General features: G+C 36.6%; 1 protein-coding gene across 3 annotated transcripts in view; it reads right to left on the bottom strand.

Moving 5' to 3' along the window:
- Nucleotides 1-14335, bottom strand: part of WASHC3 (WASH complex subunit 3) — a 137346-nt gene that overhangs the window by 100182 nt on the left and 22829 nt on the right. For all 3 annotated transcript variants that reach the window (XR_012324225.1, XM_004319055.4, XM_073788282.1), the window contains exon 6: nucleotides 115-179. Coding sequence is in view for 2 of the 3 variants with exons in the window: in XM_004319055.4 (XP_004319103.1) it covers nucleotides 115-179 (65 nt within the window). In the remaining variant the exon portion in view is untranslated. The remainder of the gene's footprint in view (nucleotides 1-114; nucleotides 180-14335) is intronic.

Genomic DNA, 14335 nt, shown 5'->3' with positions numbered 1-14335 from the left:
CCTCAACCATAAAACACTGTATAGGAAAAACATATAGAGCTTGAAATATTTTTATTATCACTGATAAACTCATCATCTTGGCAGTAATATCATTATATTAGAAGAATTACTTACTCAAGAAGATCTGGGTCTAGTCCTTCTGATATCATTTTGTTTCTTATTGCCATGACTGGAACACCCTAAGCAAAGAACACAAGATAATAATTCAATTATTAAATATACCTCCTTCATAAAAACAGACAAATAAACCAATGGAACAGAATCAAAAGCCCAGAAATAAACCCAAGCAACAAATATTTGACAAGGGAGCCAAGAATACTCAATGGAGAAAACAGTCTCTTCAATAAATGGTGCTGGGAAAATTGGATATTCACACATAAAAGAGTAAAACTTGACCCCTATATCTTGTACCACTCATAAAAATTAACTTGAAATGGATTAAAGACTTAAATGTAAGACCTGAAACTATGAAACTCCTAGAAGAAAACATAGAAAAAAAGCTCCTTGACATGGGTCTAGTAATGATATTATGGAAATCATACCTAAAGCATAAGAGACAAAGTAAAAAATAAACAAGTGAGACTACATCAAGCTACATGTAGCTACAAAGCTACACAGTAAAAGAAACCATCAAGAGAGTGGGAAAACTGGGCTTCCCTGGTGGTGCAGTGGTTAAGAATCCGCCTGCCAGTGCAGGTGACATGGGTTCGAGCCCTGGTATGGAAGATCCCACATGCCGTGGAGCAACTAAGCCCATGTGCCACAACTCCTGAGCCTGTGCACCTAGAGCCTGTGCTCTGCAACAAGAGAAGCCACCGCGATCAGAAGCCCACACACAGCAACGAAGAGTAGCCCCCACTCGCCGCAACCAGAGAAAGCCCGTGCACAGCAACAAAGACCCAATGCAGCCAAAACTAAAATAAATAAAATTTATTAAAATAAAAATAAATAAAATTTATTAAAAAAAAAGTGGGAAGACAACCTACGAAATGGGAAAAAATATTTGCAAACCATATATCTGGTAAGAGGTTAATATCCAAAATATATAAAGAATTCATACAACTCGAGCAAAAAACCAAATAATTCAATTAAAAAATGGGCAAAGAACCTGAAAAGACATTTTTCCGAAGACGATATATGAATGGCCAAGAGATACATGAAAAGATGCTCAACATCACTAGTCACTAGGGAAACGTGAATTAAAATCACAATGAGATATCACCTCATGCCTGTTAGAATGGCCATGATCAAAAGACAAGAGATAACAAACACTGGCATGGATGTGGAGAAAAGAAAACCCTGCGCATTGTTTGTGAGATTGTAAATTGGTACAGCCACTGTGGAAAACGGTATGGAGTTTTCTCAAAAAATTAAAAATAGAACTACCATATGATTCAGCAATTCCAGTTCTGGGAGTATACCCAAAAAACCCAGAAACACCAACTTGAAAAGATGTCTGCATTCCCATATTCATAGCAGCACTATTTACAATAGCCGAGACATGGAAATAACCTAGGTGTCCACTGAAGGATGAATGGATAAAGAGTGTATATATACACAATGGAATATTATTCAGCCATAAAAAACAGGAAAATCCTACTGTTTGTGACAACATGGGTGGATCTTGAAGGCATAATGCTAGGTGAAATAAGTCAGACAGAGAAAGACAAATACTGTTTGATCTCGCTTATATATGGAATCTAAAAACAAAACAAAACAAACTCATAGAAAAAGAGATCAGACTTGTGGTTGCCAGAGGCAGAGGGTGGGGGTAGGAGGAACAGGAGGAAGATGGTCAAAAGGTACAAACTTAGTTATAAAATAAGTAAGTACTGGGGATGTAATATACAACATGATGACTATAGATAACTTTTCCTTATATCATACGGCAGTGTTAACAGAGTAGATCCTGAGAGTTCTCATCACAGGTGAATTTATTTTCTTTTCTTTTTATTGTATCTATATGAGGTGATGGATGTTAACTAAACCTACTGTGGTAATCATTTCACAATATACGTGAAACAAACCATCATGCTGTACACCTTAAACTTTTCAGTGATGTATGTCAATTATTTCTCAATAAAACTGGAAAAAAATAAAAAATAGAAGCCAGGAAAAAAAGCCTCCTTTTAGATGGTTCATTATTTAAAATAGCTCTATTTTGCTTTTATATTAGTATGTGCATAGCACTTGAATAATCTAATAAGATACATTTTAACTGACTTAATGGAATTAGTGCTATCTAGTACCACATAAGCCCAGATTAAATAATTTGAGCTTATCTATTACTAATTCTGCTGGATAGAAGCCAGATATCATATTCTCACTCTTCTTATATCACCAAAAGAAAGAAAACATTGATAAGTCAAATGATTAAGGCCTTGGCTGGGATGGTGTCATGAATACTTAACAATATGAATAAATGTCTTTTCAAATAAAGATTTCAGAGCTTTCTACTCTTAAGTATAGCTATGTCAATGTTCTTTTCATAAGTAAATGGTCCAATTTCACTTGGACACATTATGCAAAAAGGTCAAATAGAATTCAAGAACTCTCTTGGGATTATATTACACATCTTCTCTATACCAATACAAACACCATGTAATGATAATCCTAGAAGTGTATAAGTCACAAAAACATTGAGAACATGTGAATTTCAAAGTTCAGGATAAGAACATCAAAACAGTAAGAAGAGGATATGTCAGAAATAAATACAAATTTACTTGAAAAGGGGACTAATTTGATGTACAAATAAACATTTATTGAAAGCTCACTTATAAAGCTTTAAGGGGAGAAGATGCAATCAAGTCTCTCTGTCAACTCCTCCTCTTGCCCCAAAGATGAGGAAACACTAATCAGATGTGTTAAATTTGAGGACCTTGATTATACCACCTTCAGAAGTAAGTGGGGTCACCATGCTTTAAAAGGCTGTATACATGATTGGGACCCTCTCCCTCATATCTTTTCATCCCATGTGCAGAAAGGGTAAGCTGAGCCAGAGTCCACGTGGGAAAAAGCTCAATCACCTCTCTACGCTGTTGCATACTCTTCTCTTTGGCCCTCCCTTGTCACTAGCCAGGTGTGACATTCAGTTTTGAACCTAAGGTACAGAAGAGGCCTTAGGAGCTCTGATGCTCCCATCCAATTTCGCAGAGCCCTACCATGAAGTTTCTGCACTAACCCAGCTAAGGTTCCCTTGCTTTCTTCTGCAGTTGTCCATTGTCTGTTTTCTGGTCTCAGGGATCTTACAGGGTTAGAAATAAATTTACTGGGGTTAGCGGTAGAATTCTGACATAACAATCCCACACCTCAATGTTTAACACCACAATGGCAGCACAGTGCTTTATGCTGAGAAAATAACAACATAATCAGCCCCTGCCCTCAGAGAGTACAGTCTAATAGATCTGTTAAAAAGATGATCACAATACAGTCATAAAATTGATAACAGAGACCTGCATAATGGGCAAGGTTAGACCCAAGGAAAGGCAGACTGAGCTGAGGACCAGCAAAGAATTTGCTGAGGTGAGTTTTGAAGAGGGGATATGAGCTTATTTAAAATAAAAACCACAGGGCTTCCCTGGTGGCGCAGTGGTTGAGAGTCCGCCTGCCGATGCAGGGGACACGGGTTCGTGCCCCAGTCTGGGAAGATCCCACATGCCGCGGAGCGGCTGGGCCCGTGAGCCACGGCCGCTGAGCCTGTGTATCCGGAGCCTGTGCTCCACAACGGGAGAGGCCACAACAGTGAGAGGCTCGCGTACCGCAAAACAAACAAACAAACCCCACAAAGGCTCAGAAACATACATATAAATTTTCAAATAATCTATCCATACATAAACTTGTTTCAAAAATATTTTAAAGAACAAATATATACTTGTCCAGCTATTTCCCTCCAAAATGCTGATTTTATCTTACATTTCATCCAATAAATCTGTGTTGATATACAGGCAAGTATATGTAAAAAATATGAGTCAAATGGATTATAAATTCAATATGCAGAGCTTTCAAAATTAATGACCATGTATCTCTCATAGAAATGTTACAGATCTTGCCAAATTAAGTTCAGATTATTAACTACAATCCTCATTTTAAAAATCAGAAAATGTATTAAAAATTTAATCCTCACCAAAAAAAAAGCCCCAGAAAGACTGTTGTAGAAAGTCATAAGATGCCTTCTACAACCATAATCTCTGATTTTGGCTATGGAGGAGAAAAAGTCAAAGTTCTCTACAGCTTGCTAGGTTACAGGAGGTTGGGAAAGCAAAGGCTTTTTTGTTTTTCAAATTCACAGGTTACCCGGAAGACTCTCTCCTGAAAGAGGCAAGGCTGTCATTTACAGGCCCATCTATGCATTCATTTTCATAACTGTTACGTTTTATATTATAAATTGGTAAAATATAATGTTAAGACTCCGATAATAAGACACTTTATATTTTTAACATCTTTATTGGAGTATAATTGCTTTACAATGGTGTGTTAGTTTCTGCTGTATAAGAAAGTAAATCAGCTATATGTATACATATATCCCCATATCCCCTCCCTCTTGCTTCTGCCTCCCACCCTCCCTGTGCTATGCGGCTACTTCCCACTAGCTATATATTTTACATTTGGTAGTGTTTATATGTCAATGCTACTCTCTCACTTTGTTCCAGCTTACCCTTCCCCCTCCCCGTGTCCTCAAGTTCGTTCTCTATGTCTGCAAACAAGAGACACTTTAAATGCAACCTAAATACTAGATGGATGAAAATAAATGCATCATCATAGAATTCTCTTGAAAACCATACTTCTGAAAGCAATACTGTTCCATGGGGCAATCTTTAATGTATTCTGAAAAGTGAAATATGGTAGGTTAAGAAGACAGAGAAGCTAGAAGATAAAACTTTGGATCTTTCGTTAGCTTATGAGGTGTAAGGATAAATGAAAGATAGAAAAAAAGCAATTACTTGTTTTGGGGCATCCAGCATGAACAGACTCTTACATTTGGAATAAAGTAAGCACAAGATCACAATTTGCACCACTTTAAAAATATATTATCTGGAGCTAAGACTTGAAAGATTTTGAAATAAAATGTACTTAATAATAACTTTGTAATAAAAATTATTTAATTTTAATAGTAGAGGAGAAAGCTGACTACTTGAACTACAAGGTTGGAAATTTTTACTTGATAATTAAACGTCACTCAACTCTTTAGTATAACAGGGAAAGTTAGGAGTTTGAAACATTTCATTAAAAAAACTCTGAAGTGCTAGGGAGAAATGGGAAAAAGAGCAGAGTTAAGGTCATACTTTAAAAAGACCTCTCAGGGCTTTCCTGGTGGTGCAGTGGTTGAGAGTCCACCTGGCAATGCAGGGGACACGGGTTCGTGCCCTGGTCCGGGAAGATCCCACATGCCGCGGAGCGGCTGGGCCCGTGAGCCATGGCCACTGAGCCTGCGCATCCGGAGCCTGTGCTCCGCAACGGGAGAGGTCACTAAAAAAAAGACCTCTCAGTTTTTATTAACTATGGTTTGATGGTATAAGGTCTTTCGACAAACTCAACTATGTGATTTATTTATTATGCTTTAGCATAATCCACAGGATATCATTGGAAAGGTTATATAAATAAGTTATGAAGCCGAGAAAACAGAAGGGAGGAGAAGTGAGGATTGAAAAAAGTTTCCTAAAATATAGCAGAGAAAGTGGTATGGGGTTGGAGAGGGGGAGGCAGTAGGTGGGAAGGGAGAACTGAGGAACAGGGAAGTTGGTGAAATTTGATAAGCTTCCTATTTTATCATTAGTTTCATGGAATTGGTTACAGTATAAGAATAAGAGAAGCCTGAATCTGTAACCTCCATATTTTATCCTTAGTTTCTTGAAGCTGGTTACATCACAAGAATACAGATACTACTAAAGTTTGGTGAGTCTTTAGTCATTTCTGTATATGAATACAGATAAAGGAAAATACATATAACTATAATATCTTACCCTATTAAAGACTTTACTATTATCATCACCTTAATACAAATCTGATTAAAAGCTCAATACAAAAATAATTTGGCCTATGTTCCAAAGGACACATTCCAAAGAGATTTGCTGCTATGTTTCCAGAGATGTTGCTTAGAAAATTTGTTGTTTTGCTATATTCTTCCTTAGAGGTTAAGAAACGGAGTCTGGTTTGTTAAACATCAAAAAGAAGTGTCCAATTTCTGATCTCCAAGAGACAAAGCTACTGGTGGTCTAAGGAGGACATGAGAGACCTCAAAACTGAAGTCTACTGAACTGTGGGATTATTTTTGGCAAGTGATAATGGCAGTTTGTCCAACATAAGTAATGAAGAAGAGAGAAGGCAGCCGTAAGTCTGATGTTCCAAAAAATCATGTCTGTATTTGCGTCACTGGAGAAAGTGTGTAAAGAAGCCACACTAAAGAAATTACGATGGCAACACTAATAGTTAAACACTACTTTCTTATATCACAAAAACTGTTGGAGGCTTATAGGACTGCCAATATTTACATTTATTTGTTATTATGTTAATGAAAGCCAAGATACTAAATTCCTTTATAAATCATGTTGAAATTCTCCTAAAGTTTTAGATTAGAAGGGGAAAAAAACCCTCTTACTCAATCTAATAGAAATGACTTCCCTTTTTAAAAATAATAATACTCCGGAGGTTCCTTAAAAAACTAAATATAGAACCACCATACGACCCAGCAATCCCACTACTGGGCATATACCCTGAGAAAACCGTAATTCAAAAAGAGTCATGTACCACAATGTTCACTGCAGCTCTACCTACAATAGCCAGGACATGGAAGCAACCTAAGTGTCCATTGACAGATGAATGGATAAAGAAGATGTGGCACATATATACAATGGAATATTACTCAGCCATAAAAGGAAACAAAGTTGAGTTACTTGCAGTGAGGTGGATGGACCTAGGGTCTCATACAGAGTGAAATAAGTCAGAAAGAGAAAAACAAATACCGTACCTTAACACATATGTATGGAATCTAAAAAAAAAATAATGGCTCTGAAGAACCTAGGGGCAGGATGGGAATAAAGATGCAGACCTACTAGAGAATGGACTTGAGGACACGAGGAGGTGGAAGGGTAAGCTGGGACAAAGTGAGAGAGTGGCATGGACATATATACACTACCAAATGTAAAACCGATAGCTGGTGGGAAGCAGCCACATAGCACAGGGAGATCAGCTCTGTGCTTTGAGACCACCTAGAGGGGTGGGATAGGGAGGGTGGGAGGGAGGGAGATGCAAGAGGGAAGAGATATGGGGACATATGTATATGTATAGCTGATTCACTTTGTTATACAGCAGAAACTAACACGCCATGGTAAAGCAATTATACTCCAATAAAGACGTTTTAAAAAAAAAAAGATGTGGCACATATATACAATGGAATATTACTCAGCCATAAAAAGAAACAAGGGATTCCCTGGTGGCGCAGTGGTTAACAATCCGCCTGCCAATGTAGGGGACACGGGTTCGAGCCCTGGTCCAGGAAGATCCCACATGCCACGGAGCAACTAAGCCCGTGTGCCACAACTACTGAGCCTGAGCTCTAGAGCCTGTGAGCCACAACTACTGAGCCTGCGTGCCACAACTACTGAAGCCCACGCACCTAGAGCCCGTGCTCCACAACAAGAGAAGCCACCACGATGAGAAGCACGCGCACCACAATGAAGAGCAGCCCCTGCTCGCGGCAACTAGAGAAAGCCCGTGCACAGCAATGAAGACCCAACATAGCCAAAGATAAAAATAAAAAAAATAAATTTATTAAAAAAAAAAAAGAAACGAAATTGAATTGTTTGTAGTGAGGTGGATGGACCTAGAGTCTGTCATACAGAGTGAAGTAAGTCAGAAAGAGAAAAACAAATAGCGTATGCTAACACATATATATGGATCTAAAAACAAAAAAAAGGTTCTGAAGAACCTAGGGGCAGGACAGGAATAAAGACACAGATGTAGAGAATGGACTTGAGGACATGGGGAGGGGGAAGGGTAAGCTGGGACGAAGTGAGAGAGTGGCATGGACATATATATGCTACCAAATGTAAAACAGATAGCTAGTGGGAAGCAGTCACATAGCACAGGGAGATCAGCTCTGGGCTTTGTGACCACCTAGAGGGGTGGATAGGGAGGGTGGGAGGGAGGCGCAAGAGGGAGGGGATATGGGGACATATGTACACATACAGCAGATTCACTCTGTTATAAAGCAGAAACTAACACACCATTGTAAAGCAATTATACTCCAATAAAGATGTTAAAAAAATAATACTCCTTATATGTTCAAGTTTTTTCCTCTCAGTTTATGAGCTTGAATCACAATACAGTTATGAAAGATGGAAAATATGAAGTTTTTTTCCCTACTTAGGTAAACAATAAAGAAAAGATCTATTGAGTTGGTAGGTGGATAGTACTTTTTTTATTTGAAGGAAGAAAGAATAAGTAGGAATTGAAAAGATGTTCTGGGCTGGAAAAAAGCAGCCAGTCCTCCCATCAGGCTTCGTTTACATTTTAACTTAGTGACATGGACTCAACCATTTCTTTGCCTTCTGATTTTCAACAGTGCTATATTTAAAATACCTATATTGCATTTTATGAATCATATTAGTAAGGTGTTATATTTAGAATAAAATCTTCAGGTGAAATAATCTATATAATAGATAATAAATGTTTACTGAACAATCATAACAAAAACAATCACATGTTCAATTATCTCCTGGAAGCTTTACATGAAGGGATACAAAATTAATTTAAATAAACCTCTTAATCACTGTAAAGTGGATGATGGCTACCTAAAAAAAAAGGGAAGCTTTATTTCTAATGACTTGTACAGATTTAGAAAATGCTATACTCTGATATTACAATATCAGATACTGTTGCCACCAAGGTCATTAATTTGAACCTAAATATGTGGGCAAAAAAGAAGCTCACAAATCTTGACTAGCACTATATACAGTGGTTTCTATGGAGCTAATAGTAAATTATTCCTTTTTCAATGATTATCTCAAGAGATTAGTATCCCAGTGAGAAAGTATTTCTCACTGACTGCCCATCAGATATCTTTAAAGATGTAAGAACAAATCACATGATAAAATGGACAAAAATGACACTGGCCATGATGGTCAGGGCCCAGGCAGTTACTATTACTTTATTCATAAAATAAATACATGTTAGCAGTTCCATCTGTGCCTTTTAGAAATGGGAACTAAAGTTAACCTAAATGCTTATCAAGAAAAACCCTTAAAGAAATTATTTCAGAAAGTGAGGGATCGGGCTTTCCCTGGTGGCGCAGTGATTGAGAGTCCGCCTGCCGATGCAGGGAACACGGGTTCGTGCCCCGGTCCGGGAAGATCCCACATGCCGCAGAGTGGCTGGGCCCGTGAGCCATGGCCGCTGAGCCTGCGCGTCCGGAGCCTGTGCTCCGCAACGGGAGAGGCCACAACAGTGAGAGGCCCGCGTACCACAAAAAAAAAAAAAAAATAAGTGAGGGATCTATTGTCATGAGACAATTCAAAATACAGCTGTATCAATTTCCCCATGTGGTCATTTTTCCCCTGGATATTACTTTAACATGATAAATATTAGGTGTAATGACCAAAAAAGTGCATGGTGTTTTCTTTGTAGCTACTCAAATATTTGTTAATTTCAGAGTAATTTGGTGCTGTGGAAGACCCATTTTCCTCTCTTCATTATAAAGCAAAGATAATATCTAAAATTTAAAGTCTTGCTATGATAGGTTAATTAATGCTAGAACTCCATTATAAACATGTCAGTTACACTATAGCTTTGCTATCCCTCATTTCACTCAAATGATATTTGTTCTCTGAAATATGTATTAACAGAATTTTCTAAATTTAATTATACTTTTACTTTCCAGGAATAAAAACTTTAAAAGAATTTCTATAGCAAATCATTTTGGAATTTGCTACTTAAATTAAAAGTATCAATGTAATAAATTCAGATGGAATCTTGTTCAGTTTTTGAAAACATTATTATTATATGTGTCTATTAAAGAGGACTTAATGAAATATCTGCAAATATGGTAATAAAAGCTATACATAATAGAATTCTTAGTATTTAACTATAAGGATGATTCTACTGATCAAAACCACAGAATATTCACTTTTGAAGTAGTCTTCTGACAGTGGTAATGTGTTTGAACTGGTGTGTTATGAGTCTTTCATTAAATGCTCTTAGGGATCCATAGGGACCTACTCAAAGAGAGATGACCAAGACTGGGCATTACATGTGGGTTCAGAACCACAATGAAGGGCAATGAATGAATGGGTCATCAGCACATGGTCTAACCAATAAACTGAATAAAAGTCATTTGTGAACTTGGGCTAGGAAAAGAACAAGAAAAGAAAAGTTAGGATGCTGCCGTACATTATGAAAAACTTTGGTAAGATATATTTACGTCTGGAGATTTTTTTTTAAATTGCAGTATTAAGATAAATACAAAAGATGTAGATATCCTCTGGTAGAGGAATAGATAATTTTCATCCATTTTCTCCCAATAAAATTCAATATTTTGAAATGTACTTTTTTTTAAACATACAGTTAACATATTAGCATTTTCTCCAAACTGTAAAATAATACCAAAAGATTAACTTACAAATGATGTTGTGATCCATTCAAAACAAATTATCTTCTGTACCAGGCCTCCACCCCATTACGAATGCTTTCACTGAGATCCTTGTCAGAATATGGTGCTAAAATGTCTTCCTCAAGTTGATGGTCTTTAAAACCTCTAAGACACTTCTCTCCCACCTGAGGTGAGCCCACTTCCTTACTATAGCTCATTTGCTTCTCTGGTCTTTACTTTTTCTCCCATTAATTTACACAATCTTAGACAGACTAATTTATAGTTAAGGTGAGAATCACAATATTCCTAAAAAGAGTAAATCTAATGAAGTAACTACTTAATTTACATTACTATTATTCCTCCTCACCAATCTGTAAAACTTTTATGTGAGGGCCCTTATTTCTGGCAAAGGTGGTCAGTAGGAAAAAAAAATAGAAGGGCACTGAAAAATCAAAGTTGGGTAACTAAAATTTTATAGTCGGTTTCAGAGTAAAAGAACTATACCGCACGTTTCAGCAAGTATAAAAACTGTCATTGTTAGCAATCTTCAAAAGCTTCCTTATGAACTTTAATAGTGATGTACTGTTCCTTTTGTCACACCTTCTATCATAAGAGTTAAGGAGTTGTTTAAATTAGTTGGAATGAAAGATATGAAGTCAAAAGATAAAAATATTTTTCTGCTAAATCCCCTGGTCTTTATTGGTTCCCATTTTATGTATCAGTTAAATGAAATTCCTATTAAATTCAAAACTACCTTAAGCTTGCCCTCTAAAAGTTCTCTCCCCTGTATTTGATTGCTTACTTCTACTCCTTTTTCTTTCTTTTGTGGGGAGAAGTGCATAGAGTTATGATGTTATAATGAATTTAAGGCAGATGAAGTAAATTTTTTTGGCACTTAGCAAAATAAATAAACTGAAATAAATAATTAAATGTTTCAGCTTGAAAGGACTGTTTCAGTTAAACTGTCCCACACCTTATCTAAATTACTTTATATATGATACTGATGATTCAAAAATATGATATGGAGAATAAATTCCTAAAGAAATGTAATCTCTTCATACACAGTTTTAAGAAAAACTGATTTGACAAATTTAGCAACCTAAATTTATTACCTTATGAATTATTTTTAAAAGAAGATTATTTTGTGCCTGAATTCTCTTATGTTGCACTTACTCCTCCTTTAAATTTTGTTTTATTTAAATTAATTTAAATGATCTGATAGATTACTAAATATCAAAGAATTCATACAGCAACCAAATATCCCCCTACAACTCAAGAGAGACTGGCATCTGTGTACACTGGCTTGTTGATGTATGACCATTCATCAAATATGACTGAGAATTCTAAACCCTCCTGAAGTTCACAGTTCAAAATATGTATATATTTTCCAGAGGTTATAAGCACCATAAATAAAAACAGTTATGGTTAAACAACTAGTTCCTATAAACAAATTATTCAAATCAATACTTGCATGGCGGGACTTCCCTTACGGTCCAGTGGTTAAGAATCCGCTTTCCAATGCAGGGGACGCAGGTTTGATCCCTGGTCGGGTAACCAAGATCCCACATGCCACATGCAGCCCGTATGCCACAACTACTGAGCCCGTGTGCTCTACAGCCCATGCACCACAACTAGAGGGAAGCCTGCACGCTGCAACAAAGAGCCCATGCGCCGCAACAAAGACCCGACGCAGCCAAATAATAAAAGAGGTGCAAAGAAACAAAAAAAATTACTTTCATGGCAATTGAATGCCACACAAGGATAGCTATAATGGAAAATATGCAAGCATTAAAATATTCTGAGCTGTATGATTATGGCAAAAGTGGTATTAGTGAAGAAAATGTAAGGAATACATAAGCATCAAGGCAGGTGCATATCATATTACCAAATGGATACTGACAACCATCTAACTTTGTAGGGTCTGCCCACTACGTGTTTTCCCTTCAGTGTTCTAAGGAAAACAAGAAATCAAGAAAACAAATACACCAGGAAAGCAAGAAATTTAAAACCTGAATTTAGCAATATTATTGTTTACTGTTCTCTAACAAAAATATATGAGAAAAATAAAATAAGGAATAAACAAAAGGGTAAGTACGTCATAAAGCAATACTTCTTAACCTTAAATGTGTACATGGTATGACTGGTTCTGGCCTCCCTAACTTTCAATTTCAAGGGAACTTGGGAAGGATTCAAAAGGAAGCCATAATACTGAAAAATCATAATCTGGAAAACTGGCATAATAATTCTTTACACATGGTTTCCTTAGAGGTTAGTACACTGACTTTAGCAGAGAATAAGTAACTTGGGTAGTTTTTGTTTTGTTTTTTTTTTGTTTGTTTTTTGCCAAAGATACAACAAAAAGTACCCGTTTCTAGGTTTTCCAGATACTCAGGCTATGGCAAAGCATAGGCTGTTACCTCAAGGGCTCTCAATTGGCAGCTAACTGTCACTGTTTTCTGCCTTAGGGCAGAAAATCTCTATCCAATCCTTCTTGCATTTGATGCAAGATAGAATGTAGAGGAAGCAGGATAACTGTGGTCACTTGAGCTCCACTTATGCCAACTCAAAGTTACTACTCATGCAGTTTACCATTCTGCTAAGCTTTGCTTCTCTCTTTTATAGTCAAATGGAAATGGAAGTGAGAAGGATAAAGTATTTTCCCTTTTCAATTTTCAAAGCTGGCTAAATTACACAACTAATTAAGTAGACATATGTTCGCCTGTATCTTTTCTTTATCTACATTCGTATGTGTGGGAAATCAATCATTGTACATGCTAGCTTTTACCTTCAATGAACAGTGTGATGTTAAAATACCAGAGGAAATTGTCTGCCCCCAAACCTTTATGTAATCAAAAAATACTGACCTTGATACTGGTTAGTAAACTTTAGCTATTATAAACAAAACACATATTAAAATACCTACAGAATTAAAAATAAAAATTAAAAATAGCATATAATTGTTAAACTAAATCTGCACCAGTGTTTTCCATAGCTCTGACTATATATGAACCAGTAGCTCCTCCTTTTGACTATACTGCCAATCACTGATGAGGAACCTACCCTGGAACTCCATGGGAAGTCACATGTGGGTCATGTCCCAAACAAGGTTTTAAAGCCTTTAATTACTCTTAAAAAACTATACCTATCTAAAGAGTACTCTACTTCATACTTGATTAGTTTCCCCAGGTCCAAGGTATATAATTTCTTGATGAACATCTTTAATAATCAGTTGAAGATTCTTTCCTTAGGTAATGGAACTCACATTTCCCCAGGCCAACATCCATTGCTGGCAACAGATGCATCAGAACCACCAGAACCAAGATTATTCAATTCACATTTTAAGGCAGCCAAAGAAAATAGAGCTTTTAAAAAAAACTAAGTGTCCAAAGAGACTGTTTTGGCAAATACGGTTTCAAAAAATACAAGTCATTAGCTTCTTAATGTGGAAGTCGAATTTTCCCAATGCACAATTTATTACTGGCAAAGGATTCACCAAGCTCTGCCAGTAAAAAGGGGAGAATTGTTGGAAAAGTGATCTATGCACACAATTCCAGTTAAGTTATAAATGCAATATATAATTTAGTAAAGACTTGTGCTGCACTATTATGACAACAAACATTAAATCAGAATCAATTACCTGCCATATTTGGAACACAACATTATTACTCACTGAAAAATCTTCTGTAAAACTTGCTTTAAAAGGACAAAAAAAAAAAAAAAAAACCAGTAAATGCCAGCAGGTGTTCCAGGAAC

This window comes from Tursiops truncatus, chromosome 11, assembly GCF_011762595.2.
Source record: "Tursiops truncatus isolate mTurTru1 chromosome 11, mTurTru1.mat.Y, whole genome shotgun sequence".
Lineage (NCBI taxonomy): Eukaryota > Metazoa > Chordata > Mammalia > Artiodactyla > Delphinidae > Tursiops > Tursiops truncatus.
This window is presented reverse-complemented; position numbering and strand designations above follow the sequence as displayed.